At 31.5% G+C, this 27,140-nt stretch overlaps 2 protein-coding genes and 2 non-coding genes across 5 annotated transcripts; 2 read left to right on the top strand and 2 right to left on the bottom strand.

Moving 5' to 3' along the window:
* Positions 1 to 1,097: 1,097 nt before the first annotated feature.
* On the bottom strand, positions 1,098 to 1,170 carry TRNAE-CUC (transfer RNA glutamic acid (anticodon CUC)). The gene has a single exon. It is a non-coding gene; the product is annotated as a tRNA-Glu (tRNA).
* A 4,039-nt stretch (positions 1,171 to 5,209) lies between these two features.
* On the top strand, positions 5,210 to 10,350 carry LOC25494202 (uncharacterized). Of its 2 annotated transcripts, XM_013602989.3 has the most exons (7): positions 5,210 to 5,464; positions 5,702 to 5,708; positions 5,875 to 5,944; positions 6,710 to 6,820; positions 8,186 to 8,312; positions 8,399 to 8,516; positions 9,818 to 10,350. In XM_013602989.3, the coding sequence occupies exons 3-7, from the start codon at positions 5,935 to 5,937 to the stop codon at positions 9,893 to 9,895; spliced, it is 444 nt and encodes a 147-aa protein (XP_013458443.1). In that variant the 5' UTR covers positions 5,210 to 5,464; positions 5,702 to 5,708; positions 5,875 to 5,934; the 3' UTR covers positions 9,896 to 10,350. The 2 variants fall into 2 exon arrangements, with proteins under 2 accessions (XP_013458443.1, XP_024636084.1); XM_024780316.2 differs by lacking the exon at positions 5,702 to 5,708 and having other exon boundaries at positions 5,216 to 5,464.
* A 4,643-nt stretch (positions 10,351 to 14,993) lies between these two features.
* Positions 14,994 to 16,381, top strand: LOC25494201 (uncharacterized). The gene is made up of 5 exons (XM_013602988.3): positions 14,994 to 15,286; positions 15,380 to 15,427; positions 15,521 to 15,627; positions 15,735 to 16,076; positions 16,172 to 16,381. The coding sequence occupies exons 1-4, from the start codon at positions 15,076 to 15,078 to the stop codon at positions 15,969 to 15,971; spliced, it is 603 nt and encodes a 200-aa protein (XP_013458442.1). The 5' UTR covers positions 14,994 to 15,075; the 3' UTR covers positions 15,972 to 16,076; positions 16,172 to 16,381.
* A 2,234-nt stretch (positions 16,382 to 18,615) lies between these two features.
* LOC25494200 (F-box/LRR-repeat protein At3g26922) lies at positions 18,616 to 26,748 on the bottom strand. The gene is made up of 4 exons (XR_005645611.1): positions 26,631 to 26,748; positions 21,486 to 22,457; positions 21,213 to 21,379; positions 18,616 to 20,123 (listed from the first exon to the last, which is right to left on the bottom strand). It is a non-coding gene; the product is annotated as an F-box/LRR-repeat protein At3g26922 (transcript).
* Positions 26,749 to 27,140: the final 392 nt, after the last annotated feature.

Raw genomic sequence — 27,140 nt, 5'->3', positions numbered from 1 at the left:
TTGTGAGACTTTCAATTGATCAATAAAATTATCACGCTGCTAGAGGTTAATTAAATAAAAGTCAAAATTGAGATGAAAAAAATGCATAAATAAATCCTATATTAGTAATTTTTTTTTTGTGGTGTGTAATAAATTTAATTTATATACATTGTCATCATTTATATAATTATTTTTTGTACTATAAATCAATCATAATCGTCTTACTAATAAAAGTATTTGATTCTAATCGTAACTACTTATACGATTAAAGTCATTAGTAATTGGCTGAACATCAGGAATAGGATTCCATGCTGTTACAGCAGGGTGCCGTAATCAATGACAACATCCGATCATAATTTGATGGTTGAGATTGTTTTAACTAAAAACACAAAGTTTTCAATCTCAACCGTTCGATCTGAGATGAACAGTTGAGATCGAAAATTGTGTAAAATTGCGTGTTGTTATTACAGCAGCAAAACCTGGTCCTCAACAACATGCTTACAATATTTATTATATATGGTGCGTACGGTAGTGACTTTTGAGTTTTGAAGCAATTAAAATGCCAGTTATATAATAATGTTCACATGATACATGTGATTGTGAACAAAAATATTATCATATATATATATATATATATATATATCACCTGTCAAGTGAAAGCAAAGGTGTGAAAGCAAAGGTGTGAATGAAGGAAGGTGGTCGCTATTCAAGTGAAAACTTCCACAGCAGTCAACAACATGTACTAGTACTATATTATCAATTGGTGATTTAATCTCACACCATGCATAGATAATTGGATATGAGGGAGATGAGGAGAAAATTCTTTATGAGAGACTTTTGTTCAACTATGGTTAATTGCTAAGAGCATAAAGAATATTTTACCTTTTACAGTATGTTAATAATATTTTACCAGGTTATGTTGAAATAATATTTAAAGCATGGTTTCAAATAAAAATTAGGCTGAACTTTGATAAAATGGGTCAGTTACATGCATGTGATTGTGACTGAGAATAGTACCTTCAAAGAGGAAAAGAAAAATATATAAAATCAGTTTCCTTGAACTGAACTCTGAAGCATGTTCTGGTAAAAAAAAAAAAAGTGTGAAATCTTTCAAAAAATTCCGTTGCCGGGACTTGAACCCGGGTCTTTCGGGTGAGAGCCGAATATCCTGACCAACTAGACTACAACGGATGGTGTATTAGATTTGAAGCAATTCCTTATTTATACATATATGAACCGAATGCTTTCCTACTAATATAATAACGAATATTCATCTAAAAGGGGCTTCCTGCAAGAGAGAAAACAAAAAACTTTTAAGTTATAGTTTCAAATAGTTGGTTGGTTTAGGGTATGTCATAAACATCAGTAAAAGTTAATCTATCTATTATAAAAGAGCCGGAGATTTGGACTTAGGCCCTCTTTGTTTAAAAAAAAGACATAGTTGGAGACTAATTTTCTTTTATATATATAAGAGACTAATTTTGATAATATTTTTTTGTAAGGGACACCGCGAGAAAATTATGATGGATAAAATTGGATCATTAATCTATTTAAAAACGTCAACAAACTTTATTCATTTTTCTAGGTATGTCACCAAAAACTTGGGAAATCTAAATGGTAAAACTTTTTAAAACGGCTAAGTTTAAAACAATTTCCATTATAATTTTAAAAAGGCAAATTATACCAGTCGAGTTCTACACTAATAAGCTTGGAAATTGTTTAATGTTAAAGATTGGTTTTCATGAATTGGAAAACAATCTTTCAATTCTTTTTACTTCCTCTCTGATCGCTGGGAATCTATTTACTCTTTCTTCCAAGGCCAGTATTACACCACGAGCAGATTACACATTATTAGTATATATATATATATATATATATATATGTGTGTGTGAGGACATATCTAGTGAGAATGGCTTAGTTACATGACAATGGTTAGAATACTTCTCAACCCTTGGATCAAAAATAAATGGTTCTCATCAACATATTCATTTGTTCATCTTCCCCAAACAACAACGCTTTCTGATCCTTAAAAAAAATGTTTTATCATGAGTCCATGACTCCACCACCATTTGTGTTGAGATCACTCTTCCCAGATCTGTATTTTAAAGAATTACTTTAATAAGGTGTTCTTCAAGTAAACAATCGAGTTTTCTTTCTCACCTCGTCTTCAACACCCACCTTCGCCTCCCTTCAAACACTTCTCTGTTCATTATCTCACCAGCCACAGTGACACCCATATTCTCTGTTCTTTCTGTTTATGTGTTGAATTGAATTGATTTTGTTGAGCACTATTGTCTCAATTCATTGGATTAAATCCAATCTCATTTAATTGAAGTTCTTTTTTGTCTCAATTCATACCTGCATCGTTGAGAGAAGACAAGAAGGGGCAATAATATATTATTTAAAAAAAAATTCAGAAAGAAAAGGGATTATTTTGATAGAGTGGATCATTAATTTAAAATTGAATTCTTTTGATGGACTGAAAAATAGAACCAGAATGATATGCAATGATTTTAATCTATTTGGATAAGTTGGTGTTGTTCAAAATAAAGTCTATTTGAAAGGTAATATCTCCAATGATTTTAATCTTGTGCTGGAAAATTAGGAATAGTGTGAAAATCTGTTGCAGATGATGGTCGATCCAAGAAGATGAAAAGGTGAAACAGGTTTATAAAAAATGATAGACTAGAGAGAGACACATGTGAGTCTTTTTAATCTGAACCATTTATTTTTGATCCAAGGGTTGAGAAGTATTCTCACCATTCTCATATAACTAAGCCATTCTCACTAGATATGTCATATATATATATTTACTTGTATTGTAAGCTACCAGCCTAGATTTTTTTTTTTTTGAAAGAAAGCTACCAGCCTAGATATTAGTTTTAGTATCTACGTACTTGCTATATAGTACACCTTAGATTAGTGTAGAGGTGCATTAGGTGTTCTTTGTTCACGCCTTAAAATAAATACTTGCAATTTTATGGCAATGCAAAGGGAAAGTACCATAATTAGAGATCCAGAGGACTTCTAAACTGTAATTTATGATTAGCCACTCTCTTCCATTTCTCTCCTCTCCAGTTTCCATTCTTGTCTATTTATGTGTGCCTATTTGCTCATGCATGCATTCTCAGATGTTAAAGTAGCATAGTTCACCTATCAAATACACATAATTAAATGTCACCTAATCATTTTATTTTTTATCGTACATTGCTTGTTTACTATGCATTTATTTTGAATAGAACTCAAATTTATTTAGGAAGATGAAAGATTTTACTGGATGGTGGATTGGTGGAAGGAATGCTGCATAGTGTAGGTTTTCATACTAGAGATGTAACTGACAAACGACGATGAGAGTATGTATACCTGCAAACGATACGATGTTCAAGTCGGTATAAACTTGGGATGAATGTGGGGATTAGAATGAGACATAATGTGACAATGACAGGTCGCAATGCAATACTTATATAGTATGATGGATGTGGTACTGAGCTTGACCCAATCTAAAAGTTCTATCCAAAACACATTTGATCTATAGTATGAAAATCACACAATTTACCATGAATAAATACCCTTACGAAGTTTTGTTGTTTTCCTCTAAAAAAAGACTTGTGTAGTTTTCTTTTTTTGAGCAATAGAATTGTGTTTGTGTAGTTGTGTGTTTTATGTAAAGCAGAATAAAATTTTGTTTGGTTAATTTAGATTTATGCAAATGGCAAACTCAGCAGCAGCGGTCATTGCCGGCAACAATTTGGCCCCCCTTTTTTATGCGTCTGAAAGAATATTTAAATATTCAATATTATTTGTTTATAAAATCATTTGCACAAAAATGCAAGGCTAAAGTCAATAAAACTGACTGATTTCACAACCATCCGCGTACGTAGCAATCAAAAGAGAAGAAGAAAAAACTGAGTCAAATCAAAAGGGTTACAAGTCCATTACAATTTATATCAGTTATTTTTCATCTTTGGTTATTTGAATATATAAACGATATTTAATATTTAATAAATGCACTCACCAACCAAATGACACAAGTTGTGGCCACAATCGTGTTTACAAGTCTCAACTCAAAGAACCAAAATAACAGCAACACCACATTCCATACAGCTACAAACACATTCTTCAGCACCCCACCTTTGAACTTAAACAAACCAATATAATTAAATAAAGTGCAATATTATTTGAACAATCTTTTCTTATGATAACTTGTTGGACAACCAAATTATAAAAAGAAATTTAAGTAGTGACACAAAAATCAAAGCAATAGAGAGAGAAAGTAGAAAAACAATGTGAGTATGAAAGAGAAAATTATAACAAAAATTGTTAAAAAATAATTGTTCAAATATCATTTCTCTTAAATAAAAGTCGCTTTTAGCATTCTCCTTAAATAAATTTAAACACAAGAAGTGAAGAGTTCGAAACCAACATATGTTAGAATTAATTAATTAAATTAATCATACAAGACTCGTAATTTATCCTAACAAAGACTAATATAATAATTAAATAAAAATATACCTTCATATAACCAAATAAAATATGCAATAAAATATAACAGCCACGAATGTGCTTAGTTTTTGCAGCGAGAGAAACTCACTGTCTCTATGAGTTTCCTCACTTACTTGTTAAGAAGGATCGTTTTAGATAATTTTTGACATAGAATTACTTTATGTTTTTTCCCTCTTTTTTTAATCTAAGCAAGTGGTTTTCACGTATATCAATTTTTTTTTTTTTTTAGTTTTTCGTGATTTCGTCATTTGAGTGTGACGTTGAGTTGTTCGTCGTCTTGTGTGACATTGTTTGATTTTGCGTCTTGTTACGGTGTTCGTTTGATTACCATTAAAAGATCGATTTCAATCAATGATTTAGAGTCTTGTAGACATTTTATCTTATATGCTATTAATTTGGAATGATCCGAGTTTATTTGTGGACAATTTGTCATATATGATAACTAAATTTAGTGTATAACGGATTGACAATGTACCAATACCAAATAAGATTACTTTTTTTTTTATAACAAAATAATGAGAAACCGAAAAAAAAAAACTATAATATAATTACTAATCATTAACTAATTAACATTTCTTGTCAAAAAAAAAAAAATACTAATTAACATTTGCATATTAAAAGAAGTACACCTTTAGCAAGAATATTGATACAGCTCAAGAATGTTGACAAAGACTATCAGAAGCGAGAAAGCAGACAAAGGAAATTTTCATCTTTTGAAAGCAGCCAAAGAGTAAAAATAAGAAATTAGTATATTTTTTTATTTACCGATCGTTTTGTTTTTAAAACGTAAAGAGTTAGAGAAGGGAGAAAGGAAACAAACAAAACAAAAAAATAGTCAGCTGAGTTCTTTCTTTGTTTCTACGGAGTCAGTATTAAGCTTTCAAATTGTTTGACGTTAAAGCTCCGTTTCGCGTATAACATAACAAACAGATGAATTAGAAAACAATCTTCTTCATTTCAGTTTCTTTCTCTTTCTTTCAAGGTTACTTTCTCTTCCATTTTCTAAATTTTTCTCTTTTCTTCGTTACTTTTTTTGGCATCTTCTTAATTACGTTATTCAATTTCATACTGTTTTATTCTCAATTTCGAGATCATCATTGCTGTTGAACAATACATGATTACTATCTTAATTGCTTAATTCAGATATTTCGGATTTTTTTTTTTTTTTTATGATTATAATAGTTTTGTTGATTCAAGTCAAAATGTTGTTTTTGTTTAGGGTTTAGGTACAATACTATTACAATTCTGATGATTTGATTGATTTCTGAAGGATAAGCAGAATGCATATATCTGATCTCACAAGTCAATATAGTTGCTAACTCTTTTCATGTATTTATCTGCTCTTACAGTTCATCTTTTTATGTTAATTTTGATTCAATTTTCAAAAAACAGGAATTCTGACTGTTATTTGAACAATTCAAGGCTTAAGTGAGCAAAGTATCTACAAAATCCATGGATAAAGGTGCTGAAATGTTTTCGTTGTTATTACCTGACTAATTGGCATAGATGTTAATACAATTGCATGTGCTTATTTATAGATTGTAATTATCAGTCTCTTCTTTTCAATATGTTCAACACCTTGCCGTGATTTTTCTTTTGTGTCACACATTCTGAGATAAGTTATGATAACTAGGTCATGCACTTGTGGGATGCATTAGTAAAAAATATGTGTTTTAGCACTGGTGTGAGATGCCGGGGAAATTTAAATGTTGAACATCATTTGGTCTTCATGCTTTTACGTTTATCATTGTTTGTATCATTGAGCTACTAGGTTTTAAGGTTCTAAAAATTCTGTTTGAATAAAGAAATTCGAGCTATTGTTAGCATTTAGAAAGCTATAAACAAACCATCAAAACCATGCGAGTGTTTCATAATATAATATGTTCCTAATGGCCAGACTGTGATAATTATTCCTCCACTTAATAAGTTACAAATGGAAGGAGGAAATGTATTCGGTCATCAGACAATATTGTACATTCACCAATATGAATTAAGGAATTGTGTATTTGTTCTGTCACTGATAATGAAATCTTTGTAAATTATAATGTATGCCAACACTATAATTTATTCAAGTGATATGTATCGCCATACTGGTCTGGTCTCCAAGCTTTCAAGTTTATGGTCTAGTTTATCATTGTTTGGATTGGTTGACTGAGAAAAAAATGTGGAGTTAGCGAGGTCCATCTCCAATAAGCATTTTCAAATGGAATTTCCTTTGCTGTTGCAGATGGTAGGGTGGAAGAGAATGTTGATTTAAGAAAGGGCGTGGAATCGGCAAGATCCATTTCTGTTAAGAATTTTGATCTTTTAAGGCCCTTTGCTCGGAGTAATTCAAGAGGTAACAATAGGAGTCATATGTCAAATGATTTTTCTACTTAAGTATTCATTACCTATTTTATTTTTAAATGACGCATGTTAGTCATCAGTTCTTATTTTGTTAGTGGAGGAAGGTGAACCTTTGGCCTCTTTATCACTCTAGTTTCTATGTTCCTCACCCAAATCACCAAGTCGCCTTATCAATCCTAGTATTTATTATACAGATTAGAATCATAGATTAGGATTTGAATTAGCAAATCATATCAATTTACAATTATATCATTGGTTTTCGCCTCTGCCGAGCACAACTTCCACCTGGGCACCTACTGCTGCCACTGCAGCTACTGGACGATTTTTCTTTGACCTTTTTTGATGAATTTTCTCTCTCCTCTACAAGGATCTGCCATGGTTTGGTTCTGCTGTGACCTCTTATTATCTCTTTTCATCCGGTCAACGTTTTTGTCCTACTTCTGTCCTACTGTGCACATCCATTGTGCTTCATCATCCCTTGCTTCTCTTTCACGTCAGTGGGTTTCTCTTTGCATCCAGGAAAATTTGATTCAACCAGCTGCACTTTCTCTAGAGAGACCCATTTTTCAAAACCACCAGTCAGTAGTCACCTTTGAAATCATCCAGTGAGCCCAATTGTCTTTGCTATAGTGTGACCTCTAGTCATGCTACCGTTTACGGCTGAAGCTACGGCCTTGTTGTTTGTATTTTCTCTACATTATATCCACACGATGTAACAAACTTAAAACTTAGTAAGCTTTATTTTGAGGGGGAGTGTTAGAATCAAACAACCAAATCCTAATATTCACTATTAGGATTAGAATTATAGATTAGGATTTGAATTGGGAAATCATATAACATGTAATTGTTGCATCATAAAGATCAAGCTCCTCTAAATCTTTCCTAATAGTTTCTCTTATAGTCTATTCCTTGAGTGTGTTGCGTGCTCAATTTTCCTTTGTAATTGTTGCGTCATAAAGATCAAGCTCTTCTTTGTATAATTGATGAAAGAAATTTTCGATGTTCTGCAAGTCATTTACAGTGGCGCTTAATGCCGACTTCCATTATATTGATATAGATGAATCCATTCCCCCTTTGTCTTTTGAGTTTGATCTTTTTTTTTAAGAAGCTTTTTGAGTTTGATCTTAGGGTATTGTCTTACAAAAATTTAAAGAACTTGCTCTATTACGTACTGTGAGTAATATGCTAATGAATTATGCCTTAGCAGCTCCTAGTTTAGAGATAATGTGCAGAATAGATTCATTAAATACTGGAATACAAATCCAATTTTATTTTTCTTACAAAATGTTTCTTGCTTAAATTTCAATGAATTCTGTGTTCACACCCTTCAAATAAATACTTGCGCTTTATGTGGCAGGACAAGCAGGAGATCCAATGGCTCACGGAAAGGGAAAGTATGCCTTAGTTAGAGATCCAGAGGACTTCCAATCAGGACTTTATGATAAGCCCCTCCCATGCTTTGGATGCGGAATTGGATGGTTCTCGTAAGTAATTTAATTAAATTACCTTCTCCATTTCCTCGCTGCTATGATTGTTGAATTGCAGATTTCTTATATTTGTTAAATTGCAGATTTCTTTTTGGATTTATTTGCCCTCCTATGTGGTTCTATGCAACAATTCTCTATTTTGGGAATCATTATCGGAAGGACCCTAGGGAACGGGCGGGGCTGGGAGCCTCTGCAATTGCTGTAATCTCTCTTCCCTTTCTCTCTCTGCTCTCTCCTTGTCTATTTGTGTGTATCTGTCTGTTTCCTCATGCATTCATTCACAAATGTTAATGCTGTGCATTAAAATAAGTTAAACTGCTAAATAGAGTTGGTTTGAGCATAGCCATAGTAAATACTATTAGCTCAGTGTAGTTAAGTTCAAATAAACAAAGGAAGCTTTGGTAACTCCAGTTGGCAAACCATGTTTCCATGGATCAAATACACATTTTATGAAAATAAATAATTTAAGCAAACAAGCCATATCATTTAAGCTGGCATAATGACCTTGAGTGGCTGTAAGTTGTGAGGAAAGAACTTGCTAACCAAGTTCCGTTTCTGGCATTGCAGATATCTCATGTTACTATATTTTTGGCGAAACTACGTTAGGAGTCATTTAACTTAATTTAAAGTTTTATATATGTCATTTATCTTTTTTTTCCGTATCAGTTAGTCTTTTACGTTTACACTATTGAGCCAGTTTTTATTCTTGTCCACTTTTGTTACAAATTTGTGTATAGAATCATTGAATATATTACAAAGAACGTTTAACCACTCATCACCACCAATTAGACCCTTGATGACTACAATGAGGTCACAATCAGATAAAAACTTAAAAAGATCATGTTAAATTGGATGGATTAGATGCATCCACAACGGAGACACCCATTTTTGGGTTCTTAAATGGGTCCCACGTGCACACGTCACTCATTTATAATTTTTTAATAGTAGTACCTAATAAGCATTCAATCACTCCAACCCAGATCTCACACAAAGTTCTTAAATGGGACCCACTAATCCACTATCAATAATTATATATCATTATATTTCAATTTTTTAATATTAAAAGAGTGCGGGTCCCCCTTAAAAGTAGGGGTCTTAAGTAAGACCCCGGGTCTTATAAGACCCTGAAGAAGTATAAGACCCTGAAGAAGATTCTCCCGATTGAGGATACCTAATAGGTAGAGGGTCTTAAATAGTTAACAATCATTATGATGTAATTTAGATGCTATCTTGATGAGTTGAAGATATAATTTGTCTTTTTGAATGGTCAAAATAAGAATTTTGGTAGCATATAGTTTGGTCCAACATTGTTGACGTTTTTAACTAAAATGACTAACTTGACATGAAAAACGAAATAAAGATAAAAGACATGTTTGAAACTTTAAATTAAATTAAATTAAAGGACTCTTGATGTAGTTTTGTCTATATTTATTTGTAAATTATGTTATTGTATTTCTCTTTGCTTTAGCGATGTCTAAATTGTTATGGTGATGAACTTGCAGGCATTAGTGTGCTCGGTAGGGATGCTAATATTTGCCGCAATCCTTCTGTTAAAAAAATCTTCGTCGCTCTATTTTTAATTCAAATGCGAAGGTGGAAATTGAGAAGCAAATACATTTGAAAGCGATTCTGACTGGATATATAAGAAACAATTGAACATAAGTATATAACAGCTTCAATATAGGTGAAAAACAAAGTTGCGTTTTGTTTGTGAAGGTGATCCAGCGCTGAAAATGTCTGCTACACTGAAAGTTGGGAGAAAATGATACGTGGCTTTCCTTCTTATTTGATAAATTTTTCTGAATTGATGTATACCTACTATAAATTTGATGGTGTGTACATTATTATTATTTTTTTTTAATATAGCAACTGGAATGTTGAAGTGCATGGCGTCGGCAATAATAATAATAATAATAATAATAAAGCAAACAAGATTCTTTTGTATGATTTGTTGTGCAGACTTCAAAATTGTCAAGACTCCTAGTATTTAATACTTCCTCGGTCCTTAATGTAACCTCTCTTTGCTTTTTTCACATTTCTTAAGAAAAGTTGTCAGTGTAATTAATATGTCTGTTCTGTGTATTAATATTACCAAATTATCTTTTATTTGTATGTGTATTGAATTTGACTTTTTATATTTCAAAACAAGTTAGTAGTATTAATTAGGGGTATGTTTAGGAAAAAAATAATAAATGTATCTAGTAATTTGAAAAGGGGTTTACATTTAGGGACAAAACTAAATCAAATGGGTGCTTACATATAGGGACGGAGGAAGTAGTATTGTGTTGTGTTTGGAGCTTGTTAGGATTATATGACATTATGGAGGAAAAGTCACCATGACTTTCTCTCTATCACTCTCAGTTTCCTCCTCTTGACAGAAAATACTTGTGATTTTGTGTTTTAATGAGTTTGGCTATTTTAGTGTATTTTAGATGAGAGATAATGATAGATAAATGATTAAAATAAATTATTTTGATGAGAGATAATTATTGGTTAGAATCGAGATAGAGATAAAGTCGTCAAACTTAAAGTCACCCAAGTGAACCCCGTCTTAACTATCATTTCTCTTTCATCTATTACTTTTATAAATCGCTCCTAAATACACTAAAATCATAAAAATAAAAAAAATAAAAAATTCCCATCCAAAGTCATCTAATCCCAATCTATTTGGAGCCATGTTCAGCTACACATCGTCACTTTTAGATATGAAGTGACCCTAATTTTACATATAGATTTATTTATTAACATGACATGTGCCATGAGCAGTGATAACCAGACACAAAAAATTAGACACAATACTGACACCGTATAGAAATACGGTATTTTTCCTCTTTCTTTTTTCTTTTTCTCTCTTTACATCTTCCCCCTTTTCAGCAACTCTCTTTACAACTATGTCTCTCAATCTTACCACCGTCTCTTCCCTCTCACCACCGCCGCAACATTCGCTGTCTCCTTCTCTGAGATTTGACCTCCGCTCTCCACCGTCTCACCATTGTCTCCTGCTTCTCAGATCCGATCTCCACCACCACACCAAACAGCAAGTTTGTCCCACCTTCCATCCTTATCGCCTCCTGTAGCCGTCGCTGTCTTCTGCGACTCCGAACCCCACCATATCGCCCTCCTTCTGCGACCACCATCCTTTCTACCTCGGTCACAATTTCATTCTTCTGCGACCACCAGTCAGGGAAGAGAGATAGGGGAGAGAAGAGGGATACCGACGTACTATACAAAGAGGGAATTATTCAATTGAAACCCCGATTTTGCCCTTATACTTTAATGAAAATTACAATAAAAGCCACTATTGTCGTATTTGTGTCTGAATTTGCGTGTTCATTTATCATTTCTGATGTGGCATATTGTTTGAGAAGAGTTGTAAATATAGCATAGGACAAAAAAGCTAGAATAGTCATCATCGTGTTTATCTATAGCGTTCTTTAAAATAAATTTTGTCCTTTCATTCCATTGATTATTAGTTTAAGAAATCACACAAGAGCATCCACAATGGTAATAAACTAATAAGGATTTTTAAATGGATCTCACGCGTCCATGTCAGATATTATAATTTTTAAACAAAAATACATTAAGGACTCAATAACTCCATTGGTGCTAAACCAAAAAAAGTCCTTAAATAGGTTCATTAATATGTACTTTAACATGTGCATTTAGAAAATAAATAAAAAGAAATTGAAAAGAGAATGAATCATATGAACTTGAGATGGTGGGAGCAACTTTTATGTACTTTATTTGATATTTTGATTGTCGGACTCGTTAGTTGTTGAAGATAGAGAGATCATTCTTATATAGTTGCCGGTAACTAATAGATTCCCACTTTTTTCTTCCTCCAATAGGTATCCTTCCTCTGTCATGTTCATGAGGTTTAGGATATCAATGTTAAAATATTTAGGTTTTGTATCAAGATTGAATTTGATTTCTTGATTATGCGCAAATGAATGAGGATGTGACAGTGAAGATATATGTGTTTTGAATTTGATTGTTGGGTTTTGAGAAATCATTCTTTCCAACTCATTGTCGCCAACTCAGTGCCACATCATTGATGCGGATGCCATATCATTTATATTGGTGGGGGACCAAAAAATTTCGTTAACTTTCTTAATAAAAGGACCAAAAAGTTGATTTTTGAAAATATATAAATAGGGAGATGAAAATTGCATTTAAGCTTACCTAAAAAAAAATTGCATTTAAGCCAAAAAAAAAAAAAATAAATCTATTGTTTGATCTACAATATATAAACTAAACTTTCCTAAAAATATATATATAAACTAAACTTTTTTAAGAAGAATATATAAACTTTTGTCTAGTACTTTTTTTATATTATTTTGAAATATTTTAACATACATACTTATAAAATCTTCATTTAATTGGACACTTTTTCAGATAACAATAGCACTGAATAATCCGAATTATCTATAATATTTTAAGTACTTAATCAAACATTTTACTAGTTCCACGGTTACATCAACACAAATATCTTTCTTTATAAACTTTTACTTAAAAATCCTCAACAACGAGTGTAAAGTTATATTCTAATTAATCTTAAATTAAAATTTCTGATTACTACAATAGGAAAAAGAATTTGATTAGAAAAAATTTAGCTTAACGGTCAGAGTCGTCTAGCAACCCTTAATATGGACCCTAAAATTAAACGACTAGTCGTGGACCTCATAGTATGACTGGCTATGGCCAATAACCTTCTGTCCATCATTTTTGGGGTAAATGACTAAAATATTTGGTGGCATGAATTTTAATATTTTCTTTTTCTTTATGTTTAAGTTTCCTCTTCTACCAACGCGCATCTCAAGCAAAATCAATCAGCAATTGATTCTCGTCTAAAGAACAGTTAATTACCACTTCAATACGAAAGAAGTGGGTGTCATTTTTTGCCTTCGAAAATGGTCAAAATAAGATTTTTGGTAAAATAGAAAGATATAAAGTTTGGTACAACATTGTTGACATTTTAAAGCTAAAATAACTAACTATATATATTTCATGTTATTGTATATCACTTTGCTTTAAAGATGTCTAAATTGTCATCGTGATAAATTTGCAAGCATTAGTGTGCTCCGTAGGGAATTGAGAAGTATACATTTGAAAGCGATTCTGACGGCATATCACAAACAATTGAATGTGAATATATAACATCTTCAATATGAAAATTTTTATGGTGAAGTTATGAGAATGACTTTTCTGATGAAGTTAATCTTATGACTAATCTATTTCTCTTCTTAAAGTTTGCTTTGATAATTAAAAACAAATTCAAAAATGTTTGTATTCTTTATCTAAGATTCCAGATTCTTTCAATGATGTCTCATGAAAACATATGCAATAATCAATATGTGTTGAAAGGTGCAACCATAAATTGATTCAGATGAAACAAGATAGAGTTCAAGAGGTTAAAGCCACCTATCCAAGTTCAACATAAATATAGCCAATCAATCAAAATCGACGATGTCTTCTAATCATAAACTAATAGGTTAAAAATTATTTCAACATATGGATGTCTTACAAGTGAACCCAAAAGTCAAAAACAAAAGGTAAGTAATGAAAAAGATATACAAGAAAGTGTTTAATTGGTGAAAAAAGGAAATATGTGGAAGGGAGTGAATCCCAATCTATCACATAGAAACAGAAATTGTTTAATTGATGGTTCTGTCAAAATTCTTGCATAATCCTAGCAAGTCATTTACCTAGTTTTTTTTTTTTTTGAAGGGAAGTCATTTACCTAGCTATATATTGATAAAACATATTGATTTGTAGTAAGGTAAAGTTTAATCTTAAAATAGTTTATGAGCATGACACAAGCTAGTTGATATGGAATCAAACGGTTATACTATTGATTAAACAAAATAATTTTTTCAATTAAATAAAATTTCTTAAAAAAATAAAATAAAATCCAATATAGGTGAAGCTAATGCGTGCGTAGATGTGTTGGTTAATATGGAAAACGATCATGAGTCCGTTTTGATTTTTATGAGCGCAATTATGTTCAAGTTAAATTCTTGTATTTGACTGATTTATGTCTAGTTTTATGGGCTCTGCTCTCTATCTTTCAAAAAAAAAAAAAATTGCAAACTGTGAGAAAATGATACATACTATATAGCTTTCCTTCTTATTTCTTGAATAGGAACTTTCCTTCTTATTTGATGATTATTTTTTTTAAATGATGTATATTGAATAAATTTTATGGTGTCCTCACAAAAATTATGGAGTACAGTGTTTTTTTTTTATCAAGAGTGATTTACCCCTGTAATATAGAACATTTCCGGATTTTTCTTTTGTAAAATTTTCTTTTTGGATTCCGTCCTTATAATTTGAAGTTTTTTGGTTTTGAACCTTCATGAATCCGGATTTTTCCTTTGTAAAATTTTCTTTTTGGATTCCGTCCTTGTAATTTGAAGTTTTTTGGTTTTGAACCTTTATGAATTTTGACCGTACAAAATCAATGATATGGAAGAGGAGTAAACCAAAATTTTCTCAAATTAACAGGAGGTAAACCGAAATTTGCTCAAATTGCAGAGGATAACCCAAGATTTTCTTAAATTATAGGAGACAAAAATTTTCATAAAAGTCTAAAACAAAAAAATCTTCAAATTACAACGACCAAATCCCAAAAAAATATTTTACACAAATTCATGAAAGTCTGAAACCACTAATAAGAAACTGAGAAATAGTAACGACTCCCAAATTCACACAAAAATAGCAACAACACCCTAACATTTCTGTAGTTTCACTCATTCACTCCATGACTCAACGTTCATCTTCTGCATCCTCTTCCCCAATCAACAAATTCGATGTCTTTGATGTCAAGGTAGAATCGAAAACCGAATTCGATGTCTTCGATTTCAAGGTAGAATCGAAAACCGAGAATCTTCCTGAGATAATGCTCAGAAAATTCAGAACCCATGTCAAATCTCCTTCTCCTCCCATTTCAAAATACGATTTTCTTCAAGCATGTAAGTCACTCTTGTTGCTCCATTCCTCTTTCTTTTTCCTGAATTCAATTCATTTTTTCGTCATTTTTCATTCATTCAATTTCGATTCTACAGCTGTGTTTCGTTCAAAACCTCAATCGAAGGTTGTTTGCATTGATCTAGGTATCGATCGTTCATGCAAAAATCTTTCGTGAATTTTCAATTGCATGATTTAGGTTTTATTTACTTTATCTCAATTTATGTGTGATTTTGAAGATGATGATGATGATGATGATGTTGAAGCTCAATGCACACCGGTGAAAGTTTTGAGCAAACTGGTACAGGTTGACGAGGACGTGGACGATACTTGTTTCAATGTGCCGGTAGAATGCTTGTAGCTACATTTTGTGAACATTTCCTTCGGCATTTGTTATCCTTGTTTCCCTTTGGTATTCTTTTAATCTATACATCTATTATAACATTATTACAGGAAGAACTAAACAAACATAATAATGGGGCTCAAGCTTCTCAACCGGTCCAAAAGACACAAAGTCATATGCCTCAAAAGGTTGACATTTATTCCCAAGTAAAAGGACCTGAAAAGAGGGGATGTGTGCATTGTATAGGAAATATTCCTAAACCTAAAAAACCAAAAGCTTCTTTGTCTGAAAATCAAGAGTTGAGGGATGAACTTAAGAAAATGCGGGCAAGCCTCGAGAAAATGTGAGAAAGTCAAGAGAAGACAAATATGTTTATGGCAAATATGATGTTCGTGATACAAAATCGATTATCTCAAGAAGATTTGAATGTTCTTTTACAAGCTGCAAAACAGGTATATTATATTTTACGCTTTGAGTTCATATTTTGAATATTAGGATAACATGTATTAAGTTGAGATTGTAACGTATTCTCTTTTATTTTCAATAGGCTACAGATGCTTCTAGCGCCTCAAACTAGACAAATTCTTCAAGTTCATGCAGCGATGAAAACGGAAGAGAGGAAGATTAAAAACTACTTTCATCTTGGATATGTTTGTGTTCATCTATTGGGTGTTTTTTGTGTCGTAGTATCTATCTATTTTGGTGTTTGTTATTATATGTAATTGACATTACTTTTTATTTTAATATGTTTCTAAGACTTGCTATTTTGATAATATAAATGAATTTTTCTTTGATGTTGCTTTAAATTTTGTGTGGCGCATATAAAAAGTATTGCCAAAAGTTTATTATTAAAAAATATTATTTTAGGCAAAATTTTATTTGTAACGGATAATCCGGTCATATACCGACAGATATAGGTGGTGGGTAAAGCTATTAATTAGGTGTAATGTAACTAACCATTGCTATAGCTTCAAAGTTTTCTCCAAAGACCTAAATTTACCGTTGCTATAAGCTATTGGGACGGCATTTTACCGTTGGTGTGGCGAATTTTAGTTGACGGAAGCAAGCGATTGTTGGTTGGCATAGGTTTTATGACCTTTACCAAAGATTCTTTGTAGTTGGTATATGATAAATTTCTTGTAGTGTTTGAATGAACCGTTGAAAGTGGATGACGAGGAGGATGATACCAGCATTAAACACCTAAGGTAAACATTGTTGTTTTAGATGGTTTGTGCATGAATGGGCAAATAAGAAATTTTAGATTTATCTATTAACACAATCATTTTTCATATTGTTTGAAAGGAGTTGCAAAGATAGCTCAAGAGAAGTCGTTTTAAACTTAAATTAATAAACATTTCACATATCATTAAATAGGCTAAATACCATCTAGGCCCTTTAAATTATATGTTTATAATAAGTTAGACCTTTAACTTTTTCTGTTACAAATCGATCTTTAAGATTTTTTATTATAAAATAAGATCAATCCGTAACAAAACAAACATAATACTAACTTGTTATAAACATCTAAGTTAAGTATCACATATGGTATTAATTATATTTTCTATTTGATTAAAAAGTAAGTTGTATATAAACACTTGTAAGATAGTGCTTGTTTGTTTTTTTATAAGAAAAATACAGATTAGTGGAGACACACCTTCATGGAGGCTATAATCTATCAATTGCAGAACTTTAGACTTAAACTCTAATAATAATAATTTTACTAAAATAATGTCATTTATTCATTTAAATTGGTAAAATACATAGATCGAAAGCAAATTAAAATTTACTAAAACAAAAAAAGAATAAATTTGTGAACAAACACAAAACATCCAGGTTAATATTATACTAGGATAAAATGTATATAGATGTGACAACGGCTACACATATGATGAATTTAAAGTGCGCACATACCTCCATACCTATAACAATGAAGACGTCAATGTCACTGTTTAATCTACACTGGATCAAAGTTACTCCGTCAATCTAAAATGAACGAAAGTAAGACGAAAAAACAAAAGAACGTTGCGAAACAATGTGCCACAATCCACATAATTGAAATATGCTTTTGGTGTAGCTGTAAGAATATCAATACTGTACTGTAAGCTAAATGATCAACCGCATATACTTTTCATTTCTTATAAGGTAAATATTTATAATATAAGAGCCCTTATACATGGACCACCTTAGGTGGCATATACCTTTTAACAGCCACACAGAATTGTGACATGTGACAAAAACATTGAAAGAAAGGATAAGAGGAGATGATGATGTGATGCGAAATTACTAAAATACTCCTAACATATGGGGTGTACACGAGAGGTGTATAAAAAAGGGTGTCTTTCAATCTTTTTCCATAATATAAATAGATATAAATATAGATAGATAGATAGATTTCCTTCGGCAAAGAAAACGAATGCACAATCCGCTGGCAAAGAAATCAGAAACTACATGCAAATGGTGTTCTTTCCTTTTTCTTTTTTTTAGTGAAGAAATGGTGTTCTTTTCTTGTAACACACTTGTACTCTGCTTATATTACACCATGAAATATTATTCTAATTGCTTCTTTTACATATAATAGATAATATGCATAAGTCATATTACATAATTTGATGCTGATTACAAATCATGAAACTCCTTTATTCTATGTTGGTTGATTGCATCTACTTAAATTGACAAGTAGAATATATGAATATAAAGCAAGTAATTGGACTAAAGTGGTTAATGAACTTTATCAAATCATGAATTGTTTATGAGAATCCGTGTTCAATTTTTGGATGGAGCAATTATTTATCAGATTTTACTTACATTTCATTTGAACTCCAGATTACTAAGATCTCTTTCCCCTCTAAACTGAAGGATTAAAACCAAAAAATATATATATGAATAATTCATCTGGTCATAAGAAGAAAAAAAATCATTTTATGTTTATTGAATAGTTGATGTGTAGAATAAATTGGTCATAGCCAAAAGCACCACACACCCTCTTGCCTCTAGTCATATTGCTGCAAGGATTTAAGGAAATAAATGGATTATATAGATAAGCAGAATTGTATTGATAAGCAATAATCAAAGTATAAGATATGCTAGGATTATGCATACAACATACATTGACATAAAAATAAGAGTAAACCCTCATTTGGGTCCCTGAAAGTGCATCTCGCTATCAGCCAGATCCATGGATCAATTAAACGAACCAAAAACTCCCCCAATGTCTGTTTTGTTAGTCAAATGCATCCAAAACGTTAACTTGGTGTTAAATGTGCTGATGTGTCCGTTATACTCATAGACGAGGGACCAAAATGACAACAATCATGTTTCTGCCTTCATCTTCTTCAATCTTCTTCAATGCCCTCAATTCCTTCATCTTCTCCAACACTACTCATGAACTCATGCTCACCAATACCTATGCAATTCAAAATCAAAATTCAAAATTGATTTCCCCCTTTATCTTCTTCTTCATCATCAATTCAAAATCCATAATCCAACAACCCAAAACCATAATAAAAATAAAAAATCTTAAATTTCCTCTTGTTCATGCTCAAAATAGAAACAACACTCTTGTTCCTCTCCTGTCGTGGTTACGGCAAGTTGGGTGAAATTAGGGCACACAATTTCAATTTAATTTATTTATAATTTCTGATTGAATGATTCCATCGAAATTGAGAAGCAGCGGAGATGTGATCCAATCCAATAATTGAATTGAATCGAAGTAGGGTGATGTGGGATAGTACGAAGGTGGTGATTCGGCACTTGCCTCCAACAATTACACAAGACTCTCTTATGCCCTTAATTGACTCTTCCTTCGCAAAATCACCATGTACGTACTTTTACTAATTCTATTCTTCTTGTTGCTCAATTTAATTCAATTCAATTTTCTTACTTTCTTTCTTTCTTTCATTCAGCCACAGCTTAAAATGACTTCAATACCCCCGATGACGTTTTAGATTTTGCTCACTTCTTCATGCAACCTGTTGCATGTAGGGAGGTGTGTTATTATCCAAGTTTAGGCATTTGTTTCCTGTAAAAGAATAGAGAACAATTATTAAACCGATAATTGAGAGATAACAGACTTGATGGTTGATAGAGCAGAGATAATGATTGTAAAGAACTTATTTTTGTCTTTTGGAATGTTTTGAGATGGAGGGTATGAAGGAAGATGAAGATATGAACTTGTTAATTTTTTTCAGAAGATGGAGGGATTACATTCATTCAGGTCCCTCTCCAATCACACTTAACGTTCAAGTTAACGTTTTGGATGCATTTGACTAACGGAACATACATTGAGCGAGTTTTTGATTTGTTTAATTGATCCAGGGATGTGGCTGATAGCGAGGTGCACTTTCAGGGACCCAAATGAGGGTTTACTCTAAAAATAATTATTCCCATCCCACTACTACAGCCACAATACCAATCAAATACATCTCTTTGATTGGAATTCCATCTTAATCTCTAATAATTAAGGGCAGCAACTCTGTTCCTATTGAGCTCCCAAATTCTTCCTGCATGTAGGTAAACAAAATTCTAATTTGTTGATCAAACATGTCAATAAATCATTGCACGGAACATAAATCTAGGGACCAATACATATTTAATCTCCTCATTCTCAACTTCAACTACATCATCCATATTATCTAGACCCTAACACATGAGTAACCCACTTGGCAAGAAGAAAAATCAGTATTTATATCCTAAATTAGCAAGAGGACAGTGCCATTCATACACAAACATAAATATCGAAATTTAAGATCATTGTTTCGAGTAAGAGCGTGATCTTCCTACTGTCACACAATAATAGGATTTAATGAATTGTGTCTATGATTTTAAGCTCAATTCAAGAAATAATATCTATGTCACAATCCACTTGTCTATGATTCTTACAACAATTTTCCACATAACTTTGTCCTGTTTAACCCTAAGGTGAAAAATACAATGCAAAGTAAAACGATACATCGCAGATAGTGTTATTATGAACCAAAAGGATAAAAGGTGAAAAGTTAGAAAAAAGAAACATTATCAGACCAAACAAAGGCATGAAATAAAAAGACAGGTGTAAAATAGAACAAAGGTATCAAACAATCTACTTAAAATATGATACTCAAATATCTAAGTCTGCATGTGCCTAAAATTAAATTTTAAAAAATACATGATTGAACAATCTACTTAATACTTTTTTTTTTTTTTGAAGGAATCTACTTAATACTTATAAACTTATTACGACTTTTTTTTGTAAATTAGTATCAGTGAAGCTCCTATGAAGTGAATGACTAAAATTACTGGTCCAACATGTGATTTAAGATGTACAATCAAGTTTTTTTCACAAGTAGCAACTCAAGTTCATATCAGTTGTGAATATTCTATGAGCTAGAAGTTAATTCAAACTAGTTGTACAAGTGATTCAAGATGCACACGTCAACTGCATACATTGCACACAAACATTTGTTGCACTAAAAGGGTTTTGTAATGTATCCCCTGAAACTAAGTTATTATAACCAGAGACATCGTGGGAAGTAGAAACAAAAAAGGATGCAAAAGTAAAATTACTAAATCAATCAATCTATCTTTAAAATGTTGTTGAATGTACATTTCACCTTTATAAACCTATGATGTCAACTTTTGCCGAGGGTGAGTTTTGAATCAAAAATCCCACCATGTCGTCATCTATAGATGAAGTTCGGTCCGTTTTTATTTTCAGTGACTTCAAGGTACACAAGGAATGGAACTCAACCTTCAATAAATCAGGAACTAAAGAAAGAACCTAAGCAATCAAGAAGTATTACGATCAGTTTAATGCAAGTCCTATTTTTGATCAAAAATTATAAATACAATATAAAAAGAAGCATCAATGGTACAATATAAAATACCTTGATAGTATTTGAACAGAAACTCAATGATTCGATATTAGCAAGCTCAACCAGCCAATTGAGTAGAATTGATGAAGTCTCCCGCGACTCCAAGTTCAAATAACATCTTAAATCAATACTTACATGTTTGATAGAAGAGAGAACACTCTTGCTCCCAAAAAGTTTTGGAGTATAGCGACCCGTAAAAGCAAAGGTATGAAGACTTGGAGCATATAGCTCAATTCCAAAATAGATTCCAACATAGGTCTCAGGAACAGAATCCCACATAAGTATACTTAAATTGACAAGTTTGGCACTTGATATGCAAAGTTTTTGTGCGTCGAGAACTATACAACAGTCAATGACCAAACTGTTCAACATTTTAAACGTGGAAAAGGGCTCGACACAACCATCATCACCTCGACAAAAGCCAAAGTACTTTAGAGACAAGTTGGTTAATGCTGGCAAATTCAGAGAATTTCGAAATATCGGTTTATGACTTAAAATTGCATTGTATATGAAACCAGAAAGATTAAGAGACGTTAAAGTGCGACATGAAAAGATGCAAGAAGGAAAGTCTTCAATATGACAAGTGTAATCAAGTATTAAGTGTTGGACATTGTGTGAAACAGTGTATTCTATGATCCTTGGGAGTAGGGTAGGCTTCATGTACTGACGACGATACAAATCAAGAGTGTGGATGGCGGTTGAGCCATCACGAAGAGAGAGAATCTGAGACACAAATTCATCAAACTTTTTTTCCGGACCTAAAGTATGAAGAACTTAGTGTAAGAGTGGGAAGACTCCTCCAGAGAATGATCCATCTTTTGGACAAAATGCAGGTTTGAACGGCCTGTTTTGCGTTCAGAAAGGAGAGTAGGTGGAGGAGAACAGAATCAGTCAAGTCACTGATAATGTCTTCATTTTTGTTGTCTAATTTAGGTTCCTTCTTACACCGCCTTCGTCTCGCAATTGTCTAATAAACAAACAATTCTACCAGCAAACATGTAACTAACCGATGAAGAAATTTAACCTAAGGGCCAAGTCAAGAGAAAAGAAGTTGAAAGTCCTAATAGAGTAGAAACATAGAAGAGGGCCAAGTTGGATGGATGGATGGATACCTTGTAACCCTAGTGTGCCTCTCGCGAGTCGCGAGCGATACCTTGCAAAATTCTTCCTTTTTAGTTTCTACTTTCTCCAGAGATTTTTATTGTTTTTCTTTGGACGATAATGTCCTCTGTCTGTTAGATAATCTCCACCAACTCTCTTTTTGTTTCACAAAAATCTTAGTTTTTTTTTTCTTAAGCAAAGCTAGTTTAGTTCTTTTTTTTTACGTAAAGCTTTTTTTTTTAACGTATAGCCTAATTTAGTTGGTGGAATTTAATTTGTAAAACAAAATTAGGAAAATACTCGGGTGTATTTTTTTGGACGCTTTTCACATGATTCTTAATTAAATTGATATGATTTACTCAAATCAATAATTTTTTCACTTCTGTATGTGTTTGTTTTCAATGGCCCTTGTCATTTAGTCTAACAATAAATTCCGATTGACAAATGCTTGTTCAGTGAGGTTTTTCTACCGATGATCCAACACAATGAGCACAAAAAGATTATAGATAGTTTAAATGTTTAAAGAGATCAAGAGACTACCAGATTTAAATTTACTTCAGATACTTTTACCTCCAATTATTTCTTATGATTTATATCCTCTTTTTTTTTTTACTTCATTTGAATATTTTTAGTTTTTTATTATATATTTTTTTTTAAATTATGTTTAATTTTTTTTTATTTTATGATGATAATATTTTAAATATCAGACTTTGGATAGAAATTTAAAGTTTGCTCTTATCATTCCAATTCATAGGGGAAAGAGAATTTGATATTCAAAAATTTAGTTTGAAGGTTAAAGTCTATCAAGTATTGTTAAAATTACAGATATAATTTGGATACTCCTTATTGATTATTTTAGAAATTTAAGTGATGTGATAAAAACACCATTAATAATTTGCTAAAAAAAAACACCATTAATAAATCATTTTAAATTAAAAAAATAATAATTTTAAATATTATAGAAATCATAGGCTTTTTTTTACAAGTATAAATCATAGGCTATTGTTTCTTTTTATTTCTCATGTATTAAATATAACTTTCGATAAACAACACCATAAAACAAAGTAACACCGAAAAATAAATATGACTCTCGGAGTCATGCATCTTAATCACTAAGAACATCACCAAGTATATGCACCACACAACCAACATATATCTCTTATTATTTATGTATTAAATATGACTCGAAGAATCATGCATGATATGTGAGAATGAATAATATGTATCTTAAAAATACAAAGTGAAAGCATATTTCATAACACCTATTATATTTATGTATTATGCATCTATTATCTATCAAATAACTGGATTTTTTTTTTTTTATAGAATAATCACATCAATTTTATAACATTTCATTATTTTATGAACAAATTATAATTATTATCAATTGTCACTTTAAACTTAGATGACGAGTATCATCAACATTAATTATTTGTTCAATATCCTATTATATTCATCAATTATTTTATACTTACTTCTTTTGGTTTCTTTCTTATTTTTGCGCACAAATACATAAAAATAAAAAAACACTTGAGCGAACATACATGGACCTTGTCAGTATAGGTTGTTCATATATCTAAATCGAAATATAATTAAAACCGCAAATTAATCTAAAAATAATAATTAAAAATTTGAATAATTCATATCTAGTATATTTTATTTTTAGAAAGTAGAATACATTATTTAACAATACAAAATTTATATATTTGTATCCTTAAACAATGCTCCTAGGGCACTTTTTAACATTTTTTCATTTGGTTGTATTTATACATTGTTTAATAATAGAAAATCACAAATAATAAAAAATTAGTTTTTTTTAAGAAAATAAAAAAAAAAATTAGTTTTTTTAAGAAAATAACAAAAAAATAGTTGTATTTAATATTTAGCAAACTATTAAATAAGTTTTTTTATATAGGAGAAATAAGTTTATGTTTTTAAACTACAAAAGTTTTACTTATATCAAGTCGAACCTTCACACAAACACGTTTCAATTTAACCAATCCACATTCAAACAAATTATATTTACTGACAGCTCACAATATGGCGTACAGCTATTTTGGCCAATCAACATAAAGTAGTTTAAATATGTATCAAGCATTTTTGTATATTTCATCCTAATCAAATAGGGTAAAAGCTAATAATGTAAATGTTAAATACAACGATCAATAAAAAAGACTTAAAATTTTGATTGATATGCATATTTTAGATAAAGGAAAGCGAGATACATATAAATATATCATTCAGATCAAATTAAAAACCATGCCCCTACAATGAAGCAATATATATATATATATATATATCGAATCGATTGATGACATTCATATATTGGCAACACAACGATACGTCATACATGTAAATACATACAAATAAATGAAATTCATAGATCCGAACGTGGAAAGTGGATTGATAACTTCATAATAATCAATATTCATGGATCAATTCATGAATAAAAAGTAAGTACTACTCCCTCCGTCCCAAATTATACGACGTTTTGGCCATTTCACACGTATTAAGAAATGTAATTAATATTGTGTGAGGAAGAGAAATTATGAGTTGTTTTACAAAATTATCCTTAATAAATGGTATGGAAAAGATAAATGAAATAATTGAAAGAAGAGAGAGTAATTAATAGTTAAGGATATAATAGGAAAAGTAACATTAATATTTCATTGATATTGTAAAACGACATATAATTTAGGACAAAATTTTTTTCCGAAGCGACATACAATTTGGGATGGAGGGAGTACTATTTATATCTTAATGTCATATATGAATAAAAAGTATTACATACTCAAAACACATTCACACCAATTCATGTAATGTTAATGTTATATCATGAATAAAAAGTAAAAGTAAGTAGAGCAATAACAGAATTGCAAATAAAAAGCAAATTACCTTTAGTTCACGTTCCCCAATGCCCAAAGAAGTGCTAAGGATGTTAGAAGCAATGTCTGCACTAAAAATCTTCCAACTTTTAGTCTCGTACTCAGTTCAATATACGACATTAAAGTTTTGAAAAGGTGTGCTCTTAAAAATTCGGCTAAATACCACGTTTGGTCCTTTTAGTTTTACAAAATTCTCAAGTTAGTCCTTTAAGTTTCGAAAGTTTCAATTAGGCCCTTTTAGTTTGACAGAATTCCCAAGCCAGTCCTTTAAGTTTCAAATAAGTTTTTTAAGTTGATAAACTATTTCACCGTTACCCCTGATGTAGTATTTTTGTATCGTCTCCTCAGGAACTAGTGTGGTATCATAAATCGTTCAGCATAAATTATCATTTTAAGTTAGGGTTTAATTGGTTGTTTGTTATAAAGACTACGAAAACTAAATTGCGATAATAAAAGGGGAGAGTAATAAGGCATAAAAACGTTGGGATTAGAGTTCGTTGATTAAGCATCGAATATAATCTAATGAACACGTATATTGATTCTAGTGTTTTACCGATATTATCATGTATCACTCTACAACATCATTCATGTCTAAATGATGTTGTGAGATCAATCGTATCGTTTAATTGACGATTTCTCAATCTATCATACGATCTGAAAGCTTTAAGATTTGATACTTTGTGTGATTATCAAAACATCAATTTTATGTCTAGAATCATTGTTTTGATAGATGAATATTTTAAACCTAGATTCAAAAGTATTTGTCAATAGCAATTAAATCAAAGATAAGAATGAAATGCAAGAATAAACTTAATATCATCTAAATTACTAGAATCATATATTCAAGGATCAAAAGATTACATTCTAAGCCTTAATCAAGTACCTCTAATCCCAACAAAGGAGATTTAGTTGATCATTGTCATGATAACATTACAATCATGGAAGAAATGGTGAAGATTCATGCCAAGATCTTGATTTCTCAAAGTTTCTTGATGAATCCACCTTCTAACACTCTTGCCCTATGAAGTACAGATATTTTCGCCTTATTCTCTCTCTAAAATGAAGATAAGATAATATCTTAAATGAATGAAAAAGGCTTTTATACATAGTCATCTTCTGCTAAACTCGCCTCGCGAGATATGCTCGCCATGGTGAGTTGATGTTTCTTCACCAGTGGGTTTCTGCCATGTCAGCTCTGAGGAGTTTTTGGTCGCCTTAGCTCGCCATGGCGAACTCTGATCCTCTGCTCTCTGTTCCTCCTCACCCTGGACTCGCCTTCCACTCGCCATTGCGAGATTTCTCGCCTTCAACTCGCCGTTGCGAATTGGGGGTGACTTGTCTCTGGAACTCTCTGCCTCTGCTCGCCATGGCGAGTTAACCTTTGCACAATTTCTTTGTTTTTCTTCCTTGCTTGGTGTCTTGCCATTCAATTCATGCGCAAATGGATAGAGTAAGATATAAAAAGCGTAATAGGGCAATTATTCACTTTTTCTCGACTTTTCCCTAAATAACTTGTAAGACAAGTAACAAAAGTGCCTTAAATGTAAAGTGATATTAACTACTTTCTGGCACTTATCAACCCCTGCTGTCAGTTAATAATTAACTGATGTTGATGTAGCCGTTAAGTTGTTGACTTAAATCAAAATGATGTCTTTTAAAAGCTCCAGGGTTCAAAACATTA

This window comes from Medicago truncatula, chromosome 4 (genome assembly GCF_003473485.1).
Source record: "Medicago truncatula cultivar Jemalong A17 chromosome 4, MtrunA17r5.0-ANR, whole genome shotgun sequence".
NCBI lineage: Eukaryota > Viridiplantae > Streptophyta > Magnoliopsida > Fabales > Fabaceae > Medicago > Medicago truncatula.
This window is presented reverse-complemented; position numbering and strand designations above follow the sequence as displayed.